At 46.5% G+C, this 24,705-nt stretch overlaps 2 protein-coding genes across 4 annotated transcripts in view; one reads left to right on the top strand and one right to left on the bottom strand.

Moving 5' to 3' along the window:
- Positions 1–24,705, bottom strand: part of LOC130298133 (uncharacterized) — an 88,631-nt gene that overhangs the window by 7,207 nt on the left and 56,719 nt on the right. Inside the window, exons 8-9 of the mRNA XM_056551039.1 lie at positions 17,362–19,116; positions 16,128–16,862 (exon numbers count right to left, since the gene is read on the bottom strand). Of these exons, the coding sequence (XP_056407014.1) occupies positions 16,128–16,862; positions 17,362–19,116 (2,490 nt within the window). The remainder of the gene's footprint in view (positions 1–16,127; positions 16,863–17,361; positions 19,117–24,705) is intronic.
- Positions 261–12,993, top strand: LOC130298131 (gastrula zinc finger protein XlCGF57.1-like). Of its 3 annotated transcripts, none has more exons than XM_056551035.1 (9): positions 281–619; positions 4,412–4,488; positions 5,860–6,039; positions 7,579–7,705; positions 7,803–7,879; positions 7,966–8,041; positions 8,166–8,257; positions 8,375–8,483; positions 10,079–12,993. In XM_056551035.1, the coding sequence occupies exons 2-9, from the start codon at positions 4,468–4,470 to the stop codon at positions 11,155–11,157; spliced, it is 1,761 nt and encodes a 586-aa protein (XP_056407010.1). In that variant the 5' UTR covers positions 281–619; positions 4,412–4,467; the 3' UTR covers positions 11,158–12,993. The 3 variants fall into 3 exon arrangements, with proteins under 3 accessions (XP_056407011.1, XP_056407010.1, XP_056407008.1); XM_056551033.1 differs by having other exon boundaries at positions 4,412–4,545; XM_056551036.1 differs by lacking the exons at positions 7,803–7,879; positions 7,966–8,041 and having other exon boundaries at positions 261–619; positions 4,412–4,545.

Here is a 24,705-nt window from a genome sequence, read left to right as displayed (position 1 = left end):
TCAGCTGGAGGGTAAGAGGAGACAACTGGATCAGCCGGAGGAGAAGAGGAGACAACTGGATCAGCCGGAGGGGAAGATGAGACAAGTGGATCAGCCGGAGGGGAAGAGGAGACAACTGGATCAGCCGGAGGAGAAGAGGAGACAACTGGATCAGCCGGAGGGGAAGAGGAGACAACTGGATCAGCTGGAGGAGAAGAGGAGACAACTGGATCAGCTGGAGGAGAAGAGGAGACAACTGGATCAGCTGGAGGAGAAGAGGAGACAAGTGGATCAGCTGGAGGAGAAGAGGAGACAAGTGGATCAGCTGGAGGGGATCCTGAGAGGAAGGAGATTATGGTTGCACCTGCAGTGACACATTGTAACAAGAACTCCTCATGGAATCCTACCTCAGGCAGTACTGTACAAATCTTCTCCGCACGACTGAACCCCGCCTACTGTCACATGACCATTCTCACAGGTCCTTCATCCACTATATCATCTATACTGCTGAACTCCGCCCCCAAACATACTGGTCACATGATTGTGACATCATTACAGGTCCTACACCTGCACCGAATTGAATATAAAGGAAGGGACCTGCTCGAGCGGTTACTGATCTTCTGTGTGGAGATCTCTGCTGGTAGGTGTCACCCCAATAGTAAGGAGATTACATGAGGAGGAGGTTTGTTACAGTGTGTCACCCCAATAGTGAGGAGATTACATGAGGAGGAGGTTTGTTACAGTGTGTCACCCCAATAGTAAGGAGATTACACGAGGAGGAGGTTTGTTACAGTGTGTCACCCCAATAGTAAGGAGATTACATGAGGAGGAGGTTTGTTACAGTGTGTCACCCCAGTAGTAAGGAGATTACATGAGGAGGAGAATTGTTACAGTGTGTCACCCCAGTAGTAAGGAGATTACATGGGGAGGAGGTTTGTTACAGTGTGTCACCCCAATAGTAAGGAGATTACATGAGGAGGAGGTTTGTTACAGTGTGTCACCCCAATAGTAAGGAGATTACATGAGGAGGAGGTTTGTTACAGTGTGTCACCACAGTAGTAAGGAGATTACATGGGGAGGGGGTTTGTTACAGTGTGTCACCCCAGTAGTAAGGAGATTACATGAGGAGGAGGTTTGTTACAGTGTGTCACTCCAATAGTAAGGAGATTACATGGGGAGGAGGTTTGTTACAGTGTGTCACTCCAATAGTAAGGAGATTACATGAGGAGGAGGTTTGTTACAGTGTGTCACCCCAGTAGTGAGGAGATTACATGAGGAGGAGGTTTGTTACAGTGTGTCACTCCAATAGTAAGGAGATTACATGAGGAGGAGGTTTGTTACAGTGTGTCACCCCAGTAGTAAGGAGATTACATGAGGAGGAGGTTTGTTACAGTGTGTCACCCCAATAGTGAGGAGATTACATGAGGAGGAGGTTTGTTACAGTGTGTCACCCCAATAGTGAGGAGATTACATGAGGAGGAGGTTTGTTACAGTGTGTCACCCCAGTAGTAAGGAGATTACATGAGGAGGAGGTTTGTTACAGTGTGTCACCCCAGTAGTAAGGAGATTACATGAGGAGGAGGTTTGTTACAGTGTGTCACCCCAGTAGTAAGGAGATTACATGAGGAGGAGGTTTGTTACAGTGTGTCACCCCAGTAGTAAGGAGATTACATGAGGAGGAGGTTTGTTACAGTGTGTCACCCCAGTAGTAAGGAGATTACATGAGGAGGAGGTTTGTTACAGTGTGTCACCCCAGTAGTAAGGAGATTACATGAGGAGGAGGTTTGTTACTGTGTGTCACCCCAGTAGTAAGGAGATTACATGGGGAGGAGGTTTGTTACAGTGTGTCACTCCAATAGTAAGGAGATTACATGAGGAGGAGGTTTGTTACAGTGTGTCACCCCAGTAGTGAGGAGATTACATGAGGAGGAGGTTTGTTACAGTGTGTCACCCCAGTAGTAAGGAGATTACATGAGGAGGAGGTTTGTTACAGTGTGTCACCCCAGTAGTAAGGAGATTACATGAGGAGGAGGTTTGTTACAGTGTGTCACTCCAATAGTAAGGAGATTACATGAGGAGGAGGTTTGTTACTGTGTGTCACTCCAATAGTGAGGAGATTACATGAGGAGGAGGTTTGTTACTGTGTGTCACTCCAATAGTAAGGAGATTACATGAGGAGGAGGTTTGTTACAGTGTGTCACTCCAATAGTAAGGAGATTACATGAGGAGGAGGTTTGTTACTGTGTGTCACCCCAGTAAGGAGATTACATGAGGAGGAGGTTTGTTACAGTGTGGCACCCCAATAGTAAGGAGATTACACGAGGAGGAGGTTTGTTACAGTGTGTCACCCCAATAGTAAGGAGATTACATGAGGAGGAGGTTTGTTACAGTGTGTCACCCCAATAGTAAGGAGATTACATGAGGAGGAGGTTTGTTACTGTGTGTCACCCCAGTAGTAAGGAGATTACATGAGGAGGAGGTTTGTTACAGTGTGTCACTCCAATAGTAAGGAGATTACATGAGGAGGAGGTTTGTTACAGTGTGTCACCCCAGTAGTGAGGAGATTACATGAGGAGGAGGTTTGTTACAGTGTGTCACTCCAATAGTAAGGAGATTACATGAGGAGGAGGTTTGTTACAGTGTGTCACTCCAATAGTAAGGAGATTACATGAGGAGGAGGTTTGTTACAGTGTGTCACCCCAATAGTAAGGAGATTACATGAGGAGGAGGTTTGTTACTGTATGTCACTCCAATAGTAAGGAGATTACATGAGGAGGAGGTTTGTTACTGTGTGTCACTCCAATAGTAAGGAGATTACATGAGGAGGAGGTTTGTTACAGTGTGTCACTCCAATAGTAAGGAGATTACATGAGGAGGAGGTTTGTTACTGTGTGTCACCCCAGTAGTAAGGATATTACATGTGGAGGAGGTTTGTTACTGTGTGTCACTCCAATAGTAAGGAGATTACATGAGGAGGAGGTTTGTTACAGTGTGTCACCCCAGTAGTAAAGAGATTACATGAGGAGGAGGTTTGTTACAGTGTGTCACCCCAATAGTGAGGAGATTACATGAGGAGGAGGTTTGTTACAGTGTGTCACTCCAATAGTGAGGAGATTACATGAGGAGGAGGTTTGTTACTGTGTGTCACTCCAATAGTAAGGAGATTACATGAGGAGGAGGTTTGTTACAGTGTGTCACTCCAATAGTAAGGAGATTACATGAGGAGGAGGTTTGTTACTGTGTGTCACCCCAGTAGTAAGGATATTACATGTGGAGGAGGTTTGTTACTGTGTGTCACTCCAATAGTAAGGAGATTACATGAGGAGGAGGTTTGTTACAGTGTGTCACCCCAGTAGTAAGGAGATTACATGAGGAGGAGGTTTGTTACAGTGTGTCACCCCAATAGTGAGGAGATTACACGAGGAGGAGGTTTGTTACAGTGTGTCACCCCAATAGTGAGGAGATTACATGAGGAGGAGGTTTGTTACAGTGTGTCACCTCAGTAGTAAGGAGATTACATGAGGAGGAGGTTTGTTACAGTGTGTCACCCCAATAGTAAGGAGATTACATGAGGAGGGGGTTTGTTACAGTGCGTCACCACAGTAGTAAGAAGATTACATGAGGAGGAGGTTTGTTACAGTGTGTCACCCCAGTAGTAAGGAGATTACATTAGGAGGAGGTTTGTTATAGTGTGTCACCCCAGTAGTAAGGAGATTACATGAGGAGGAGGTTTGTTACAGTGTGTCACCCCAGTAGTGAGGAGATTACATGAGGAGGAGGTTTGTTACAGTGTGTCACCCCAGTAGTAAGGAGATTACATGAGGAGGAGGTTTGTTACAGTGTGTCACCCCAGTAGTAAGGAGATTACATGAGGAGGAGGTTTGTTACAGTGTGTCACCCCAGTAGTAAGGAGATTACATGAGGAGGGGGTTTGTTACAGTGTGTCACCCCAGTAGTAAGGAGATTACATGAGGAGGGGGTTTGTTACAGTGTGTCACCCCAGTAGTAAGGAGATTGCATGAGGAGGAGGTTTGTTACAGTGTGTCACCCCAGTAGTAAGGAGATTACATAAGGAGGAGGTTTGTTTCAGTGTGTCACCCCAGTAGTAAGGAGATTACATGAGGAGGAGGTTTGTTACAGTGTGTCACCCCAGTAGTAAGGAGATTACATTAAGAGGAGGTTTGTTACAGTGTGTCACCCCAGTAGTAAGGAGATTACATGAGGAGGAGGTTTGTTACAGTGTGTCACCCCAGTAGTAAGGAGATTACATGAGGAGGAGGTTTGTTACAGTGTGTCACCCCAGTAGTAAGGAGATTGCATGAAGAGGAGGTTTGTTACAGTGTGTCACCCAAGTAGTAAGGAGATTACATGAGGAGGAGGTTTGTTACAGTGTGTCGCTGGTTCTGTGATCCAGGCTCCTCCTCTTTTTCAGGACTATCTACTCCAGCTGACCCCATTGTCTCCTCTAATCCTCAATGATCCCCAAGGATGGACAAGGACAGGAATGAGGTGATTAAGAGAATATTACACTTCACCTTGGAGATCCTCCACCTGCTGACCGGAGAGGTGAGGTGACCCATCTACATTTCCACGATTGTTCACCCCCCCCCCCCAAATCTACATTTCCACCATTGTTGTCCCCCCATCTACATTTCCACCATTGTTGTCCCCCATCTACATTTCCACCATTGTTGCCCCCATCTACATTTCCACCATTGTTGTCCCCCAATCTACATTTCCACCATTGTTGTCCCCCCATCTACATTTCCACCATTGTTGTCTCCATCTACATTTCCACCATTGTTGTCCCCCCATCTACATTTCCACCATTGTTGTCCCCCCACCTACATTTCCACCATTGTTGTCCCCCATCTACATTTCCACCATTGTTGTCCCCCATCTACATTTCCACCATTGTTGTCCCCATCTACATTTCCACCATTGTTGTCCCCCCATCTACATTTCCACCATTGTTGTCCCCCATCTACATTTCCACCATTGTTGTCCCCCATCTACATTTCCACCATTGTTGTCCCCCATCTACATTTCCTCCATTGTTGGCCCCCCAGCTACATTTCCACCATTGTTGGCCCCCCAGCTACATTTCCACCATTGTTGGCCCCCCAGCTACATTTCCACCATTGTTGGCCCCCCAGCTACATTTCCACCATTGTTGGCCCCCCAGCTACATTTCCACCATTGTTGGCTCCCCCAGCTACATTTCCACCATTGTTGGCTCCCCCAGCTACATTTCCACCATTGTTGGCCCCCCAGCTACATTTCCACCATTGTTGGCCCCCCAGCTACATTTCCACCATTGTTGGCCCCCCAGCTACATTTCCACCATTGTTGGCCCCCCAGCTACATTTCCACCATTGTTGGCCCCCCAGCTACATTTCCACCATTGTTGGCCCCCCAGCTACATTTCCACCATTGTTGGCCCCCCAGCTACATTTCCACCATTGTTGGCCCCCCAGCTACATTTCCACCATTGTTGGCCCCCCAGCTACATTTCCACCATTGTTGGCCCCCCCCAGCTACATTTCCACCATTGTTGGCCCCCCAGCTACATTTCCACCATTGTTGGCCCCCCAGCTACATTTCCACCATTGTTGGCCCCCCAGCTACATTTCCACCATTGTTGGCCCCCCAGCTACATTTCCACCATTGTTGGCCCCCCAGCTACATTTCCACCATTGTTGGCCCCCATCTTTGGCCCCGCTCTATGTTCTGGATGTCTCTTTGTAGGTGAGGTCTCCAGAACTGACCCCAGTATTCCAGATGTGCTCACTAGAGCTCTATACAGGGGGCACAATCTCCTCTTTGTAGTGGGGGAGGAATACTGGGGTCAGTCCCCTCATTGTCTCTCTCCATACACAGGATTACACCATAGTGAAGAAGACATGGGGGGAGTGTGTGGCCCCCAGCAGCCATCTCCATGAGTCAGGAGGACAGAGCAGGGCCCGGGGCCCCATCACGGAGCCTCCACCTCAGTCACTGATACATGAGAAGAAGATCCTAGAACTCATCCACAGGATCACTGAGCTGCTGACTGGAGAGGTGACCCTGCTGGACATTATACAGTAATGGAGGGGTCTGGTGATGAGAGGTGACCCTGCTGGGACATTATACAGTAATGGAGGGGTTTGGTGATGACTGGAGAGGTGACCCTGCTGGGACATTATACAGTAATGGAGGGGTCTGGTGATGATTAGAGAGGGGACACTGCTGGGACATTATACAGTAATGGAGGGGTCTGGTGATGACTGGAGAGGTGACCCTGCTGGGACATTATACAGTAATGGAGGGGTCTGGTGATGATTAGAGAGGTGACACTGCTGGGACATTATACAGTAATGGAGGGGTCTGGTGATGACTGGAGAGGTGACACTGCTGGGACATTATACAGTAATGGAGGGGTCTGGTGATGACTGGAGAGGTGACACTGCTGAACATTATACAGTAATGGAGGGGTCTGGTGATGACTGGAGAGGTGACACTGCTGGGACATTATACAGTAATAGAGGGGTCTGGTGATGATTAGAGAGGTGACACTGCTGGCACATTATACAGTAATGGAGGGGTCTGGTGATGATTAGAGAGGTGACACTGCTGGGACATTATACAGTAATGGAGGGGTCTGGTGATGACTGGAGAGGTGACACTGCTGGGGCATTATACAATAATGGAGGGGTCTGGTGATGACTGGAGAGGTGACACTGCTGGGACATTATACAGTAATGGAGGGGTCTGGTGATGATTAGAGAGGTGACACTGCTGGGACATTATACAGTAATGGAGGGGTCTGGTGATGACTGGAGAGGTGACACTGCTGGGACATTATACAGTAATGGAGGGGTCTGGTGATGACTGGAGAGGTGACACTGCTGGGACATTATACAGTAATGGAGGGGTCTGGTGATGAGAGGTGACACTGCTGGGACATTATACAGTAATGGAGGGGTCTGGTGATGATTAGAGAGGTGACACTGCTGGGACATTATACAGTAATGGAGGGGTCTGGTGATGATTAGAGAGGTGACACTGCTGGGACATTATACAGTAATGGAGGGGTCTGGTGATGATTAGAGAGGTGACACTGCTGGGACATTATACAGTAATGAAGGGGTCTGGTGATGATTAGAGAGGTGACACTTCTGGGACATTATACAGTAATGGAGGGGTCTGGTGATGATTAGAGAGGTGACACTGCTGGGACATTATACAGTAATGGAGGGGTCTGGTGATGATTAGAGAGGTGACACTGCTGGGACATTATACAGTAATGGAGGGGTCTGGTGATGACCGGAGAGGTGACACTGCTGGGACATTATACAGTAATGGAGGGGTCTGGTGATGACTGGAGAGGTGACACTGCTGGGACATTATACAGTAATGGAGGGGTCTGGTGATGATTAGAGAGGTGACACTGCTGGGACATTATACAGTAATGGAGGGGTCTGGTGATGACTGGAGAGGTGACACTGCTGGGACATTATACAGTAATGGAGGGGTCTGGTGATGATTAGAGAGGTGACACTGCTGGGACATTATACAGTAATGGAGGGGTCTGGTGATGACGGTATCATTGTGTGTCAGGTTCCTATAAGGTGTCAGGATGTGGCGGTCTATTTCTCCATGGAGGAGTGGGAGTATGTAGAAGGACACAAGGATCTGTACCAGGACATAGTCATGATGGAGGATCACCGGCCCCTCACATCACAAGGTAAGAGGAGACATATATATAGATATCAATCTCACTACCTAGTAACATAGAAATATATCCAGCACTGATGTATTCATTCCCTGTGTGTTCCCTACAGATGGAGTCATTGATAGAAATCCACCCGAGAGGTGTCCCCGTCATCTGTATTCCCAGGACTGTCCAGAGAACCATCAGGTAGATGGCGCTAAAGTCTTCCCCAAGATATGACCAAAAAGTGATTTGTTACCAAGTTAATTTAATTTTACTTCTTGTCTGTTTAGAGTGAAAATTTGATGAATATTAAGGTTGAGGTTATAGATGATGAAGAGGAGACGGATTTGGGGGCCGATCAGCAGTGTAAGGAGGGGGAGACTTTTATTGGTGGAGGGTCTCCTAGATACTACTACACCCATCATCTGATCATCACATGGAATAATCTATTCCAGCACTGATGTATTCATTCCCTGTGTGTTCCCTACAGATGGAGTCATGGATAGAAATCCACCCGAGAGGTGTCCCCGCCCTCTGTATTCCCAGGACTGTCCAGAGGGAAATGTCCCAGAGAAGCATCAGGTAGATGAGGCTGATCCTATATCTCTATAGGGGGGTCCTGCAGTCATAGATTTTGGGGGTCTCTGTTGCTCCTCCTGTCTGCTGTAATGTAGTGAATTGTTCTATATGTCACATCAGGGGGGAGATCTGACTAATAATAAAGTGGAGGATGAAGAAGAGAGGATGAGCGGCCATCACCCGTGTATGAGGGAAGTGAAGGAGGAAATTCCAGGAGGTGTTACCCCAGGTATGTAATAATGCCAGGAGCTGTTACCTCAGGTATGTAATAATGCCAGGAGGTGTTACCCCTGGTATGTAATAATTCCAGGTTGTGTTACCCCAGGTATGTAATAATTCCAGGGGGTGTTTCACCAGGTGTGTAATACTGCCAGGAGGTGTTACCCCAGGTATGTAATAATGCCAGGAGGTGTTATCCCAGGTATGTAATATTTCCAGGAGGTGTTACCCCCGGTATGTAATACTGCCAGGAGGTGTTACCCCAGGTATGTAATAATGCCAGGAGGTGTTACCCCAGGGATGTAATAATGTCAGGAGGTGTTGTCCCAGGGATGTAATAATGACAGGAGGTGTTGTCCCAGGGATGTAATAATGCCAGGAGGTGTTACCCCAGGGATGTAATAATGGATTACAGAGGGGATTCAGAGGTTTCTTCATGGGAGGCTTCACCTTAGATCTACATTACATTAACCCTTCAGGCCCCAGTGATCCCTGTGTTATGTATAGTCAGGACCTGAGGGAGGTGACTGCACCCCCTCTCCGAGGTCACCTGTGGGTCCTCTATCGGGGGGGGGGGGGTCGCCTGTAGGTCCTCTATCGGGGGGGGGGGGGGGGGGTCGCCTGTGGGTCCTCTATCGGGGGGGGGGGTCGCCTGTGGGTCCTCTATCGGGGGGGGGGGGTCGCCTGTGGGTCCTCTATCGGGGGGGGGGTCGCCTGTGGGTCCTCTATCGGGGGGGGGGGGGTCGCCTGTGGGTCCTCTATCGGGGGGGGGGGGGGTCGCCTGTGGGTCCTCTATCGGGGGGGGTCGCCTGTGGGTCCTCTATCGGGGGGGGTCGCCTGTGGGTCCTCTATTGGGGGGGGGGGGGGGGGTCGCCTGTGGGTCCTCTATCGGGGGGGGGGGTCGCCTGTGGGTCCTCTATCGGGGGGGGTCGCCTGTGGGTCATCTATTGGGGGGGGGGGGGTCGCCTGTGGGTCCTCTATCGGGGGGGGTCGCCTGTGGGTCCTCTATCGGGGGGGGTCGCCTGTGGGTCCTCTATCGGGGGGGTCGCCTGTGGGTCCTCTATCGGGGGGGGGGGGGGGGGGGGTGGGTCGCCTGTGGGTCCTCTCCGAGGATGGTATAGTAGTGTTCGTGCCCCATGTTTAATCCTATTACCTTAGTTTAGACCTTACAATAGTTTTGGGATCCCATAGATCATGGAAGACACTGATTAGGCAGAGGACAATTCTCATGAGTTTGGTCATTACAGACATCACCGATGGTACTTACCATTCTGCCGATGTACTTACCATTCTGCCGATGTACTTACCATTCTGCCGATTGTACTTACCATTCTGCCGATTGTACTTACCATTCTGCCGATGTACTTACCATTCTGCCGATGTACTTACCATTCTGCCGATGTACTTACCATTCTGCCGATGTACTTACCATTCTGCCGATGTACTTACCATTCTGCCGATGTACTTACCATTCTGCCAATGTACTTACCATTCTGCCAATGTACTTACCATTCTGCCCCATGGACTTTGTTCACCTTTAGTGTCATTTCGTCAAGCATTTTGATTCGGGGGAGGAAAATAATATTGTCCATTTTATCCCGACAGAAATTCCTTTAAAGAATTCTGATAGAAACGTCATTTTATCGCTAAATATTAAAGTAGAAGATCAGGATGATATGGAGCGCTCCTCAGGATACGACCTGTCACCTAATAATCCCTCTGAACATGGCGAACCTTCTCCTCACCAACCACACGTTTTCACCATAAGATCCGATCGGATTCAATGTGATGAATGTGGAATCGAATTTATAAAAAGATCAGATCTTTCTAGACATAGGAGAATACACACAGGAGAGAAGCTATTTACATGTTCAGAATGTGGGAAAAGTTTTACACGTAAATCAGTTCTGGTTGTACATGAGAGAAGTCACACAGGAGAGAAGCCATATTCATGTGCACAATGTGGGAAATCTTTTATACAGAAATCACAGCTTGTTATACATGAGAGAATTCACACAGGAGAAAAGCCTTTTTCATGTTCACAGTGCGAGAAATGTTTTTCAAGTAAATCCCATCTTGTTACACATAAGAGAATTCATACAGGCGAGAAGCCATATTCATGTTCAGAATGTGGAAAATGTTTTGCAAGGAAGTTGGTTCTGCTAAAGCATGAAAAACTTCACTCAACGGAGAAACCATATTTAGAATGTGGGAGTAACGCAGACAAACATGAGAGGAGTCACACAGGAAAGGAGCCATTTCTATGTTTATTATGTGGGAAAAGTTTCACACGTAAATCAGTTCTTGTTATACATGAGAGAAGTCACACTGGAGAGAAGCCATATTCATGTTCAGTATGTGGAAAATGTTTTATACAGAAAGCACAGCTTGTTATACATGAGAGAATTCACACTGGAGAGAAGCCATATTCATGTTTACAATGTGGGAAATGTTTTGCAAGTAAATCTCATCTTGTGTCACATGAGAGAATTCACACAGGAGAGAAGCTATTTCCATGTTCACATTGTGGGAAATGTTTTACACGTAAATCACGTCTTGTAATACATGAGAGAATTCATACAGGAGAGAAGCCATTTTCATGTTCAGAATGTGGGAAATGTTTTTTTGCTAATGACAAACTAAGGAATCATCAAAGAAGTCACACAAGAGAGAAACCATTTTGATGTTCTATGTGTGGAAAAAGATTTACAAGGAAATTAGTTTTATTTTCAACCTGAGGAGAGAATTCACAAAAAGAAGAAACCATGAATGTGGGAAATGTTGTTAGAGGAAAAATATTCTTCTCCTACCTGGTTATCTATAGACCTTATTCAGCCAATAAATGGTTTATCTTCTGGGTGGAATTAGCCTGAATTTGCTGTTTGTGCAGGAGACGATTGAAGGGTTCTCAATATGGCCGCCGGACAATCCACGTGGAGTTCCTCTTTATAAATAAACAAACAACAACAATGTTAACAATTTGCTTTTATATCTTCAAGATACGTTTAGGGCCGTCCCAAGGTTTAAACAGGTTTTTCAGGAGTTTGGAGGGAGATCGGGTTTGGAAATAAACTGGATGAAATCATTTCCCCTCCTCATAGACCAAAGGGCAAATCATTCTAAGCTGGGGGAGAATCGGGGTCCCTCCACTATTTGGGAATTAAAGTAACGGCTGATCCCATAGATTATTTTAAAGAGAATTTAAAACCTTTGTTGAATAAAATGAAAAAAAAAATTGGAAGTCTGGAACAGACTGACGTTAAATATGGCCGATCGGATGGCGGTACTAAAAATGGTGGCGTTGCCCCAGGTTCTTTTTTATTTTTATTTTTTTTTAACGCTTCCCCCATTTGGATAACTGATAAATGGTTCACTCGAATGGAGAGATTAATGAAGACATTTTTGAGAAAGAGTTAAAATATTTAGAATTAGTAGCCCCCAATGAAGAGGGGGATGGGCCTTGTTATCCCTTATTTATAGCGCAAATATTATCTGCTATAAAACAGAGGGAATGGGTGGGAAAAAAGGCGTTAAATAGAGAGACCGAGGGAGATGTAGTCACATTACTGGATCGGATGCCCTTTCATCATCTTTTTTCTATGCTCATATGTTGACCAAGGGTTGGAATTATTTAAAAATAAAAATATTAAAAAAAAATGTAAGATAAAAGGGGGTGAGATTTACTCCCATCTGGTACAACCTAAGGTTGAGTGAAGTTTTGACTGTTCCCGACCCGGTGTTTTGGGAAGGTAGAGGGATTAGGGTATTGGAACACATTATTGGGGTAAATGGTTTGAAATCATTTAGAGAACGTCAGGAGGAATTTCGCCTACGAGAAATGGACAGATTCAGATTTTTTCAGATACAAAGCGCATATAGAGGCACTAAAGAGTTAACTTTTTTCGCACTTAAACATTACACCATATTTAATGATGTAAGAACACTGGAAGATTTAGATAAGAAAATTAGATTTTATAAAATATTACAACATGAAGTCACTAAAAAAGTAAAAGATGAATTTAAGAAGAAATGGGAGAAGTCACTGGGAGTAATCACGGACGGCAGCGCGTAAAAGTAACGGCACTGTCTATACAGAATTCTTCTACAGTGTAGATTATTTCAGTTAAACATTTCGCATAAGGTTTATTCCACGCCGGTTGGTTTAAAGAAAATAGGTGACTGGCGGGATGATAGGTGTCCAAGATGTTGGGCAGAGGGAGCAGATTTTGGTCATATTATGTGGGGTTAATATATTCTGGCAAGAAATATTTGGGTTTTCTCCTCTACAGGTGTTATTGGGTGTTCAGGAAGGGGGTAGAGAACAAGGGGCTCTAAGTTACTTATTCTGAGGGTCTGGTTATCTTCGGAGGTCCCAAGTAGTGGACATTGGAAGAACTTGGTTGATAAAATTATGAAATATAAAAAAAAGCAACAGTCAAGGATAAGTAAGATCTGGAATAGTTGGAGATGAGAAGAGAGAAACAAATTAATATATAAATCCTGAGGAATAAATAGTCGGGTCCCCCCCCCCCCCCCCCCCCTTGGGAGACTGGCGACGCTGTGGGCTGGGTGGTGGGAGGTCGGGTGGGTTAGGGAATTGGGATTTAAATTTGGCATTTCTCTTGGTTTTCTTTGTATTTGAATGTGTACTAGAAAATAAAGATTTAAATAAAAAAAAAAATTTTGAGGTAGAATGCTTAACCCCTTAAGGACGCCGCCCTTTTTCACCTTTAGGACTGAGCCGTTTTTCGCAACTCTGACCACCATCGCTTTACGAATTAATAACTCAAACGCTTAAAACCGAATATTCTGATTCTGAGATTGTTTTTTCGTGACATATTCTACTTTATTTTGGTGGTAAATTTTCGGCGTTACTTGCATCCTTTTTTGGTGAAAAATCCCAAAATTTCATGAAAATTTTGAAAATTTAGCATTTTTCTAACTTTGAAGCTCTCTACTTATAAGGAAAATGGATATTCCCAATAAATTTTATTTTTCTTCACAAATACAATATGTCCGCTTCATGTTGGCCTCATAAAATGGACATATTTTCTTCTTGAAAAAATTAGAGGGCTTCAAAGTAGAGCAGCAATAATCAAAAATGTCATGAAAATTGCTAAATCTGAAGGGACAGATGTTACAGAACTACAACTCCCAGCATGCCTGGGCAGTCTAGGCATGCTGAGAGTTGTAGTTTGGCAACATCTGGAGGGCTACCGTTTGGGCACCACTGTAACAGTGGTCTCCAAACAGTGACCCTCCAGATGTTGCAAAACTACAACTCCCAGCATGCCCAGACAGCCTTTGGCTGTCTGGGCATGCTGGGAGTTGCAGTTTGGCCTTCCTAGTGGTTGCCACAGTAAAGATCACTTTACTTTCACTTTCATTTCCCCCCACAACGTGGTTTCCCTACCTGAGCCAAGATCCAGCAGTCTCCAGCGAAGATTGGGGGGTCCCCAGGCATCTTCTCCTCCAGGTACCGGCCTCCATCTTCTTCCCACGATCCCCTCGACATCCAGTGGGCCATGGCAACTCACTGTCCTGCGCTGCCATTGGTCAGAATCAGTTCTGACAAATGGCAGGGGATAGGAGGAGATCGCAGCACTGTGACCTCGCTCCTATCCCTCAGGATGATCAGGGCTGTCCCTGACAGCTCCGATCATCCCTATTATCCAGGTGATCGGGTCACCAGAGACCCGATCAGGCCGGAATAGCAGAAAATTGCATGTCTGAATTGACATGCGATTTTCTGCGATCGCCGACATGGGGGGGTCTCAGGACTCACCTCAGCTATGGGCCGGGATGCCTGCTGAATGATTTCAGCAGGCATTCCGGTCCGGTCCCCAGCCGGCTAGCGGCAGGGACCGGAATTTCCACAGGGGTATGCATACGCCCCACGTCCTTAAGGACTCGGGATGCAGGGCGTATGCATACGCCCGGCGTCCTGAAAAGGTTAAACTTACCTCTCTGACCTGACCAGCGGCCATCTTATCATAACTACTTATATAACAATGCTCTGAGTCTGATAGAATGCCTAAACTTACCTCCCTCACCCGACCGAAAAAAAGTATGTTTTCCGAAAAAAATAAATTCCTTAAATTCATCAGATGCTATAGACGTTTCATGGATGACGTGTTCATTGTTTGGACGGACCCTGAGTCATCTTTTAGTGACTTCGTGTCCGTCCTGAACGATTCAAACACAATGAATCTAAAATTTACTTTCAAGACAGCCACGGATGAATTAGAGTTTTTGGTCACAAAAGTAAAATTAAACAATGGAGATTTGGTAACTACTGGTTACCGCAAACCAACCGCCTGTAATGTATTACTCAATTTCCAAAGTTTCCATCCGGAACATGTAAAAAAGACTGTCCCGTATGAACAGTTCTTAAGATTAAGGATAATTAATAGTACCGATGCGGATTTTCTGTCACAGGCGGGTGATTTGCGGTAGCGCCTGCTAAAAAGAAGTTATCCGAGACTATTACTAGATGCAGCCCTAAGCAAGGCACTTCATAAAAGGAAAACACAGCACGTAAAAAAGACTGTGAACAGTCCCAATACTTGCAATGGTCAAGGGCAACGGTTTTGGCCCCCATTGTAAAGAAAGCTATATTCGATAATTGGGCTATTCTGAAAAGTGACCCTGATTTGGTAGACTACACTAGAAATAAAACACTCACCTTTAAAAGATGCAAAAAACATTAGCGATTTATTGGTACACAGCAGATTTGTCGCCAGCCGTAAGTAACAATTGGCTAAAGAATGCAATTCCCGTAGGAAATTTTCGCTGCCGTAATTGCTCATTGGCCCTTATTTACTAAGAGTGTTGTGTAGGTTTCTTTGTGGGTTTTAATTCCCTACAGTTTATTTCCCACGGTATTTACTGAGGTTTCCCTACATTTTCCACTTTCCCTTCACTTTTCTTTTTTTTACACCCGCTCTGATCTGTCGGGTTTTTCTCAGCTCAAATCCACAACATTTTATGTGGCAACCTTAGTAAATATGTTGTTTTTTTTGTGAAAATTTCTGGAACATGCCCCTTTTCGGAGACCACGCCTCCTTTTTGGGTTTTCTTAGCAAAATGGAGAGTTAGGCTGGGTTCACACTACGTTTTTGCCATACTGTTTTCAATCCGTTTTTCTAAAGAAAACCGTATGGCAAAAAAACGGATGGAACAGTATGGAAAAAAGTAAACCGTATGCGTTTTTTTTTTTTTTAAATCAGATAATTTTTATCAAGTTTTTTTGTAAACACGTTAACAATAACATACAGTCCCCAACAACCCCCCCCCCACACACATAGAACCATTCCGTCTCAGCCCCACCCCATCAATGTCCCACTACCCTCCGCGTACATAAGTCAGAAACTATAAACCAGTTTCAGCAAATCCCCACCAAACACAAGTTTGAGTAAAAAAGAACAAATTAAAAAGAAAGAAAAAAGGGGAAAGGAAAAGGATAGAAACACTTAGACCCCCGAAGTCATGGACATTAGCGTTCGCAATCACATTCCACTAAATCCCCCACACAGCCATCCTCATACACGTCAGGGAGGGAGACGCAGCACATCAGGGCACTCCAACATTAGCTCTCTTGTCAGCCCTTCCATTCAGAACCACATATTAGGGGACCCATCCTAAGCTAAGATACTTCTGCAGGGGGATCAAAGCTTTGCACCCAGGGACCCCAGACACCATCAAACTTCCTCTCCACTTTGCACTTAGTATAGATCCCCTTTTCAAGTTTCACTATGTGAGCTACTCTTGCAATGAGATCAGCCACACCCGGAGGAGAGGATCTGATCCAATACTGAGCGATCAACTTCCTGGCTTGATATAAGATTCTCAGGATCCCAACTTCTGCCAGGGAGGGCTCCCGACCACAACCTATAAGTCCAAGTAGGCATTCCTTGGGAGTTCTATTAACGGTCACCCTATACACTGTTCTAATGAGCTGCAGCACCTCAGTCCAGTAAGTCAGCAAACAAGGGCACGTCCACATCATGTGTACCAGGTGTGCCTCCAGCTCACCACATCGCGGACAAGCCGAGTCAGACCGAACCCCTATCATATGAAGAAATGAGGGAGTCCTATAAACCCTGTGAATAAAGAACAATTGAGACAGCCTATTAGATTCCGATAGAGACAAAGAAGGGGTAAGTGCCAGCACAGTACTCCATTCCTCATCAGTCAGGACCCCAAGGTCCCTCTCCCACTTAGACCGAACCGTCAAAGGGAATCTCTCATGATGGAAGCCAAGTAGTTCCCCATAAAGCCAGGAAATTATAACAGCAGAATCACGTTTAGTCACAGTAGATTCCAGAACCCTATTAGACTGTACCCGTAATTCCCTCACCCGATTCTGCGATTCATAGGCATGGCGAATCTGTAAATAACGATAAAATGAGGAGCGTGGTGGGGCAAACTCCTCCCGTATGTCTTCAAATGACCGAACAACCCCCTGATCAGCTAACTGACCCAACTCACAAAGTCCCCTCCTCTCCTAGAACTCGGAATCAGCATAGGATTTAAAGACCGGCAAGCCAGGGTTATGCCACAGCGGAGTAAATTTAAAATAGTTGGTAATACCCAAGAGTTTTCTCACGTGGCCCCAGAGCTTACACAGTAGGCGAGTCGTAGGAGAGGAGTCAGGAGGTCTGGTAAGGGCCCCAATCTCCAAAATGTGCAACGGTATCCTACCCCCATGTTTGACCATAAACAATCGACCAGTAGGTCCCAATGTGGAGCGAGCTGCCCACCCCCTCACCTGATGCAACTGCGACGCGAGATAATACAACCATGGATTCGGTAATGCAAGCCCCCCTGAAGCTTTACCCCGCTGTAATGTTTCCAATTTAATCCTAGCTGTCCCACCCCCCCCAAACCAGTAACCTGAATAGTCTCTGAATTCTCTGAAAGTGAGCCATCTCTATCCACACCGGGGAATTCTGCAATATGTATAACAGTTGCGGCATAAGAACCATTTTGACTAGATTAGTACGTCCAACTACCGATAGTGGGAGCTTACACCATACGGACACTTTTTGGGAGCTTTTATCTAGAATGGGGAGTAGATTGCGAGGAACAAAATCATGTAAGGAGGGAGTAATGTGAATACCTAAATATTTAAAGCTAGAGACTATTTGTATCTTAGAAATAGTTATCTGAGGCACCTCTGGTAAAGGTTCCAGAGGTAACAGGACCGACTTGTCCCAGTTAATGAGTAAACCTGAATACGACCCAAATTCTGTAATGAGGGACATCACCGGGGCCAGTGAGTGAGCTGTGTCTCCCAAAAACAACAACATGTCGTCAGCATATAGAGCCACCTTTTCTTCCACAGTCCCATACCGAAACCCCCTTACATCAGGTGACATCCTTAGAATGTTAGCCAGAGGTTCAATAGCTATGGCAAAGAGCAGGGGCGACAGGGGACACCCCTGTCGCGTACCTCTCTGCAGGTCAAAGGTCGAGGAGGTCCTGCCATTAATTCTGAGACGGGCAGTCGGGCACCGGTAGAGAAGCTTAACGTAAGAAAGGAATCTGTCACCAAACCCCATGGCCCTCATCACACTCCATAAGTAGTTCCATTCGACACTGTCAAATGCCTTGGCAGCGTCCAACGAAAAAAACGATCGGGCCCCCGCACCATCCTGGGACATCTGTAAATTGAGATACACCCTCCTAATGTTATCAACTGTGGATTTGCCGGGCATAAATCCAGTCTGATCCCCATGGATCAGTGAAAGTATGACCCCAGCCAGCCTGTTAGCGAGTACCCGAGCCAGCAGCTTCACATCTGTACACAAAAGTGAGATCGGCCTATATGAACCCGCACAAAGAGGGTCCTTTCCAGGCTTAGGAATGAGTACAATGATGGCTTCCATCATGGAGCGAGGCAACGAACCCTCTGAAACCGCTGACTCAACCACCCGCAACAGCTGCGGCAGTAAAACACCTGAGAATTTTTTATACACCTCACAAGGGAGACCATCCGGGCCCGGGGCTCTTTCATTATTTGCATCTTTCAATGCCTGTTCCAGTTCCTCTAGAGAGATGGGAGAGTCCAGCTCTCCCCTCTGCTCCCGAGTAAGGCAAGGCAAACTAGCACTGCGGACATATTCCCCCAGCGCCCCCTCGGAACAGGAGACCCTAGTCGAATACGCATCCTTATAAAAAGCCAACATTATTTCCATAATCCCATTATCATCAGTGACCTCGCAACCCTGTTCATCCCTCAAACAGCTAATAAACGAAATCCCCTGCTGCGCTCTAGCAACCGAGGCCAGCAATTTACCAGTACTTTCACCACATTCAAAATATCTCTGCTTAACAAAAAAGCGTTTATACTCAGCAGCTTCCTCCAAGTACACTTTATAATCTCCTTGTACCTGCAACCAAACCTCTTCCGTCATCTGGGAGGGAGCCGAGACATACGCATGCTCAGCTCCCACCATAGACAATCTCAGCTTCTCCCCCTTCTCCCTTGTGAACGATTTATGTATACTTATATCACGTATAAAAAGCCCACGCAAGTAAGCTTTAAGGGAATCCCACACCGTAGAGGCTGAGGCCGAACCCATATTCAGGGCAAGATATTCCCGAATCTCGGCACAGACAGTGTCAGCAGTAGTCAATACCTGCAACCAGAACGGATTCAGTCTCCACAGGGGGCGCACCCCTCACGCCCCGCCCGTGAAATCCAGGTGAAGCCTGATAGGGGAGTGATCTGAAAGGCCTCTAGCCAAATATTCTACCTTCCTGACCATTCTAGCCATTTCCCCATCCCCAAAAGCCTAGTCTATCCTAGAAAGGGTCCTATGCGTGGCCGAATAGCAGGAGTATTGCAGGACTGAAGGATTGCGACAGCGCCACAAGTCAAAAAGATCTACTTCAGATAGTATATTAGCAAGGCCAGTCGGCCTAGAGAGAGGGGGGGGGGTTGAGATCCCCAAAACCTATCCACCGAGGCATCCAAGACCTGATTAAAATCACCATAGATAAGTATTGGGGCCACTGGGAAACCCGAGATTATAGAGAGAACACGGTGCACAATAGTACTACTATAAGGGGGAGGGATATATAACCCCACTAATATAATCATGCGGCGAGACACCTCACCCAACAAACAAACATATCTACCCTCCGGGTCAATGCTAGAGGAGAGGACACGAAACGGGATAGATTTATGGACCAATATACTAACTCCTCTAGCATGAGAAGAAAAGGTAGAATGGAACGAATGACCAACCCAGGCTCTATGAAGAACCTCAGTGGTGGTGGTTCCTGTCAGATGGGTCTCAGTAAGACATAGTATCGCTGGCTGAAAATGCCTCACCGCATTAAGAACAGCATAACGTTTAGATACATCCCCCAACCCTCTAACATTCCACCCTATAAAATTAAAGGTAGCCATCCAAATGATGTAGATAGGCAGACATTAGCCCCAGAGTCAGCAAGCACACTCAAGGGGCCCGGGAACAACCACACGGGGATCAGAAGCACAATCAAAAGGAGCAATCGCAGAGAGCAGAAAGCAGCGGAGGGAGAGACGGAAAACACACCCAACAAACAGGTTAAAACAAACCAACATCCAAATGCAACACCCCAACATAACCACACCAGTCACCGCGGCACACGGCATCCAGGAGCGCAAACATACCCACACCAGACATCCACACAGTTGAAACATATCCAGGGAAGAAACCAGGATGAGAGGATGAAGGTGAGCGCATATCGCAACCAGTCAGACAGCAGGCCACACATACCCAAGCATGCAGTAGTGGAGCCCCTTCTCCTATGTTACCAATACTGGACATATCCCTTCTGAACATTGGTCAGCAGATCCCAACCCAGGGGACCCCCACCCACCCCCAGAAAATTAAACATAACATCTCCAAATTATACAAAGAATAATGCAGACCCGCCACCCCTCCCCCCCCCCACCACCACCCCCCACCACAAAAGTAACAGTATCAGGTGTCCCCACTCAGGAAAGGTCAGGTATAAGAACTGAGACAAGTCATAACAGCAAAGCACTAAGAGCACATATCCGACAGGGCAGTACAAAGTCAGTCCGGATCAGGTTCCGGTGAGCCCCTGCGGGCCCTCCGGCGCAATTGAGTTTCATGTGAGTCCAACCAACGGACCGCAACATCCACTCCCTCAAAGAAATGGGTAGTCCCCAAAGCAACCACCCTCAGCCTGGCAGGGTAGAGCATAGAATAGGGCAAATCCAGGGTGCGCAGTCTTTTTTTCACATCCATAAAGGAGGCGCGTTTCTTCTGCACCGCGGCCGAGAAATCCGGAAAAAAGGAAATAACATGGTTGTCCACAGTCACTGGTTGCTTCTCTCTGGCCAGTTAAAGAATTAAATCCCTGTCACGGTAATGTAAAAGTTTCACTAGCATAGATCTGGGCGGACCGCCAGGAGGGAACGGTCTCATAGGGACCCTGTGAGCTCTCTCCACAGCAAAGAGAGGGGACAGATTATCAGCACCAAACACTTCCTTTAACCAGGTTTCCATGTACTCTGTTGGTGTACGGCCCTCACACTTCTCAGGCAGTCCTATTATCCGCACATTATTACGGCGCATACGATTTTCCAAATCATCAGCTTTAGCTTTGAGAAAATCAATGTCCTGACTGTGTCTAGTAGAGTCTCAAACTATAGGCACCACAGTATCCTCCACATCACTAATCCGACTCTCTACAGCAGAGGTGCGCTCCGTCACTTTCTGTAAATTATGACTCAGTAAAGAAATAGCAGACTGTACTGTGCCCACCCGAACGGTCAGCTGAGATAATGTAGTGTTACATCGTTGTATTTCTGCAAAGACTGCGGCCAAAGTAGGTTCAGTGGCAGGGACGTCCGGGGCACCAGCCTGCGCACCAGATATAGCAGGAGGAGTATTCGGCAATGATATATGTGATTCCACAACAGAAGCTTGCAGAAATGTGTCATAGTCCTCCAGAGGGTCCAGGGGGGTCCCTATATCTACCATAGGAAGAGGGGCTCCCACACAGACCGGAGAGTCGGGGGATGACCGTCGTAGCGCAAACTTCCTGCTGAAGGGTTAATGTATTCCTAGATGATGAATGCCCGCTGGTTCCCTGCTGTGAGGGACCAGCCCCCTCCTTGTTTCTCCGGCCCATAGCAAAATGCAGTCAATGAAACAGTGAAAACCCACAGAGTGGTACCCCTCAGGTCACTAACTGCGCACCAGCCAGGTACTCAGCTCACAGTGTTATATGTATGAAATGTCCCAGCAGATGTAGGGTGAGGGGGGGAGGGCACACACGTACCAGGAGCAGGGGCACTGGAGGGGCAGCAGGAGAGAGAGTACAGCCAGTACCTCCACATACTTGTAAAGAGTCCAGTCCCAGAAGTAATAAGGTAGTCAGAGGAGGGACCCCTATTGCAGAGCAGCAGTCCAGCGGGACAGCCCCAGCAGCTCCCAGCGATATAGGGGAAGGCCCACCACACCAGAGGGAGCCCCAACTCCCAGGGACGTTTCCCAGGTGCACCCCGAGGAGGACAGTCCGTTGCACAGCCCCGCAGCCCAGCAGGGCCTATCAGGTACCTTAAGCAGGGACTCCGGCAAGAGACCCCGCAATTCCGGCAGCAGCGCGGCCCTTCCAGCAGCGAGGTCCCGAACAGCAGGCAGACGGAGGACACACCGGGCCCACGGGGATTACTGAGGATGGCAGCCGCTTCTCCACAGCACCGGAGCGCCACTCACCACCCGCCGCGATCCGGACCGGAAGTGGAGGAAGGCCCCGCAGCTCGGAGGACCCGATCGCCCACTCCAGCCGCCACAGTCCAGACCGGGCACCAGGATCCCCCGATGTGAGCCCCCGGAATAGGTAAGTGGATCTTCAGCTCCCCCGGGAGCACAGCAGCCAGCAGTTTCGGGCAGGAGGATACGGGAGGCCGCAGGCTTTGCGGCCTAGCACACGTCCGGCTCCAGCACCCCGCTCAAACTCCACCAAATCTCCCGATGGAGCCACTACAGGGGTCCCTATGGTGGTGGGAGACGTCCAGGGAGGGACAGGAGCAAATGCAGTGCAGGATGGCAGGGATATTTAAGGATAATCAAGCAGGATGGCAGGAGCTCCACTCTCACACGTCCGATCAGGCCGCCATGCAGACCACGCCCCCCGTATGCGTTTTTAAACAGTATACTGGTTTTAAAAGTGCATACAGTTCCGTCGGTTTTTATTAAAAAAAAAACCCCATAAGTTTTTGAAAATTTTGTCCATTTTTAATGGGAGGGGTCTTGGGTGGGGGCTTTAGGATTCAAATGCGCATGTGCAAAGTAAAAACGTATACGTTTTTCCCGTATGGAACCGTATACATGTGCATTTCCCATTGACGTCCATGTTAAAAAAATTTATGCGGTTGCAGTACGGTTTTTAACCCCTTAAGGACTCAGCCCATTTTGGCCTTAAGGACTCAGACAATTTAATTTTTAAGTTTTCATTTTTTCCTCCTCGCCTTCTAAAAATCCTAACTCCTTTATATTTTCATCCACAGACTAGTATGAGGGCTTGTTTTTTGCGCGACCAGTTGTCCTTTGTAATGACATCACTCATTATATCATAAAATGTATGACGCAACCAAAAAACACTATTTTTGTTGGGAAATTAAAACGAAAAACGCAATTTTGCTAATTTTGGAAGGTTTCGTTTTCACGCTGTACAATTTACGGTAAAAATGTGTTCTTTATTCTGAGGGTCAATACGATTAAAATGATCCCCATTATTACATACCTTTATATTATTGTTGCGCTTAAAAAAAATCACAAACTTTTTAACCAAATTAGTACGTTTATAATCCCTTTATTTTGATGACCTCTAACTTTTTTATTTTTCCGTATAAGCGGCGGTATGGGGGCTCATTTTTTGCACCATGATCTCTACTTTTTTTTATACCACATTTGCATATAAAAAACTATTAATAAATTTTTTATAAAATTTTTTTTAATAAAATGTATTAAAAAAGTAGGAATTTTGGACTTCTTTTTTTTTTTTTCATTCACGCCGTTCACCGTACGGGATCATTAACATTTTATTTTAATAGTTCGGACATGTACGCACGCGGCGATACCAAATATGTCTATGAAAAAAATTTTTTACGCTTTTTGGGGGTAAAATAGGAAAAAACGGACGTTTTACTTTTTTATTGGGGGGAGGGGATTTTTCACCTTTTTTTTACTTTAAATTTTACATTTTTTGACATTTTTTTTTACACTTGAATAGTCCCCATAGGGGACTATTCATAGCAATACCATGATTGCTAATACTGATCTGTTCTATGTATAGGACATAGAACAGATCAGTATTATCGGTCATCTTCTAGTATTGTCTGCTCGATCACAGACCAGAGCAGGAGACGCCGGGAGCCGCACGGAGGAAGGAGAGGGGACCTCCGTGCGGCGTTATGAATGATCGGATCCCCGCAGCAGCGCTGCGGGCGATCCGATCATTCATTCAAATCGCGCACTGCCGCAGATGCTGGGATCTGTATTGATCCCGGCACCTGAGGGGTTAATGGCGGACGCCCGCGAGATCGGGTCAGCAGCCGGGATCAGCCGTGCATGACACGGGCATCGCTCCGATGCCCGCGGTTATGCACAGGACGTAAATGTACGTCCTGGTGCATTAAGTACCACCTCACCAGGACGTACATTTACGTCCTGCGTCCTTAAGGGGTTAAACCGGAGACAAAATTGTGGTCAACCACGGTTTTGACTCCGGTTTAAAAACCGTACTGCAACCGCATACGTTTTTTTTAACATGGACGTCAATGGGAAACGCACATGTATACGGTTCCATACGGGAAAAACGTATACGTTTTTACTTTGCACATGCGCATTTGAATCCTACGTATGTTTTTTTTTTTTTTTTTTATAAAAACTGACGGAACTGTATGCACTTTTAAAAACAGTATACTGTTTAAAAACGCATACGGTTTACTTTTTTTCCATACTGTTCCATCCGTTTTTTTGCCATACGGTTTTCTTTAGAAAAATGGATTGAAAACAGTATGGCAAAAACGTAGTGTGAACCCAGCCTTAGTCAGGGTTTTTTCAATTCTGGCGCAAAATCTGGCGCAGACAGAATTTCTGGCGCAATGCGACAGAATCTTACGCACAACCCGACAAAACATGTCGAGTTTGCAATAGTAAATGAGGGCCATTGTGTCCATTTTTTTCTACAAATAAATC

The sequence above is a fragment of the Hyla sarda genome, assembly GCF_029499605.1.
Source record: "Hyla sarda isolate aHylSar1 chromosome 1 unlocalized genomic scaffold, aHylSar1.hap1 SUPER_1_unloc_23, whole genome shotgun sequence".
NCBI classification, from domain to species: Eukaryota; Metazoa; Chordata; class Amphibia; order Anura; family Hylidae; genus Hyla; species Hyla sarda.
This window is presented reverse-complemented; position numbering and strand designations above follow the sequence as displayed.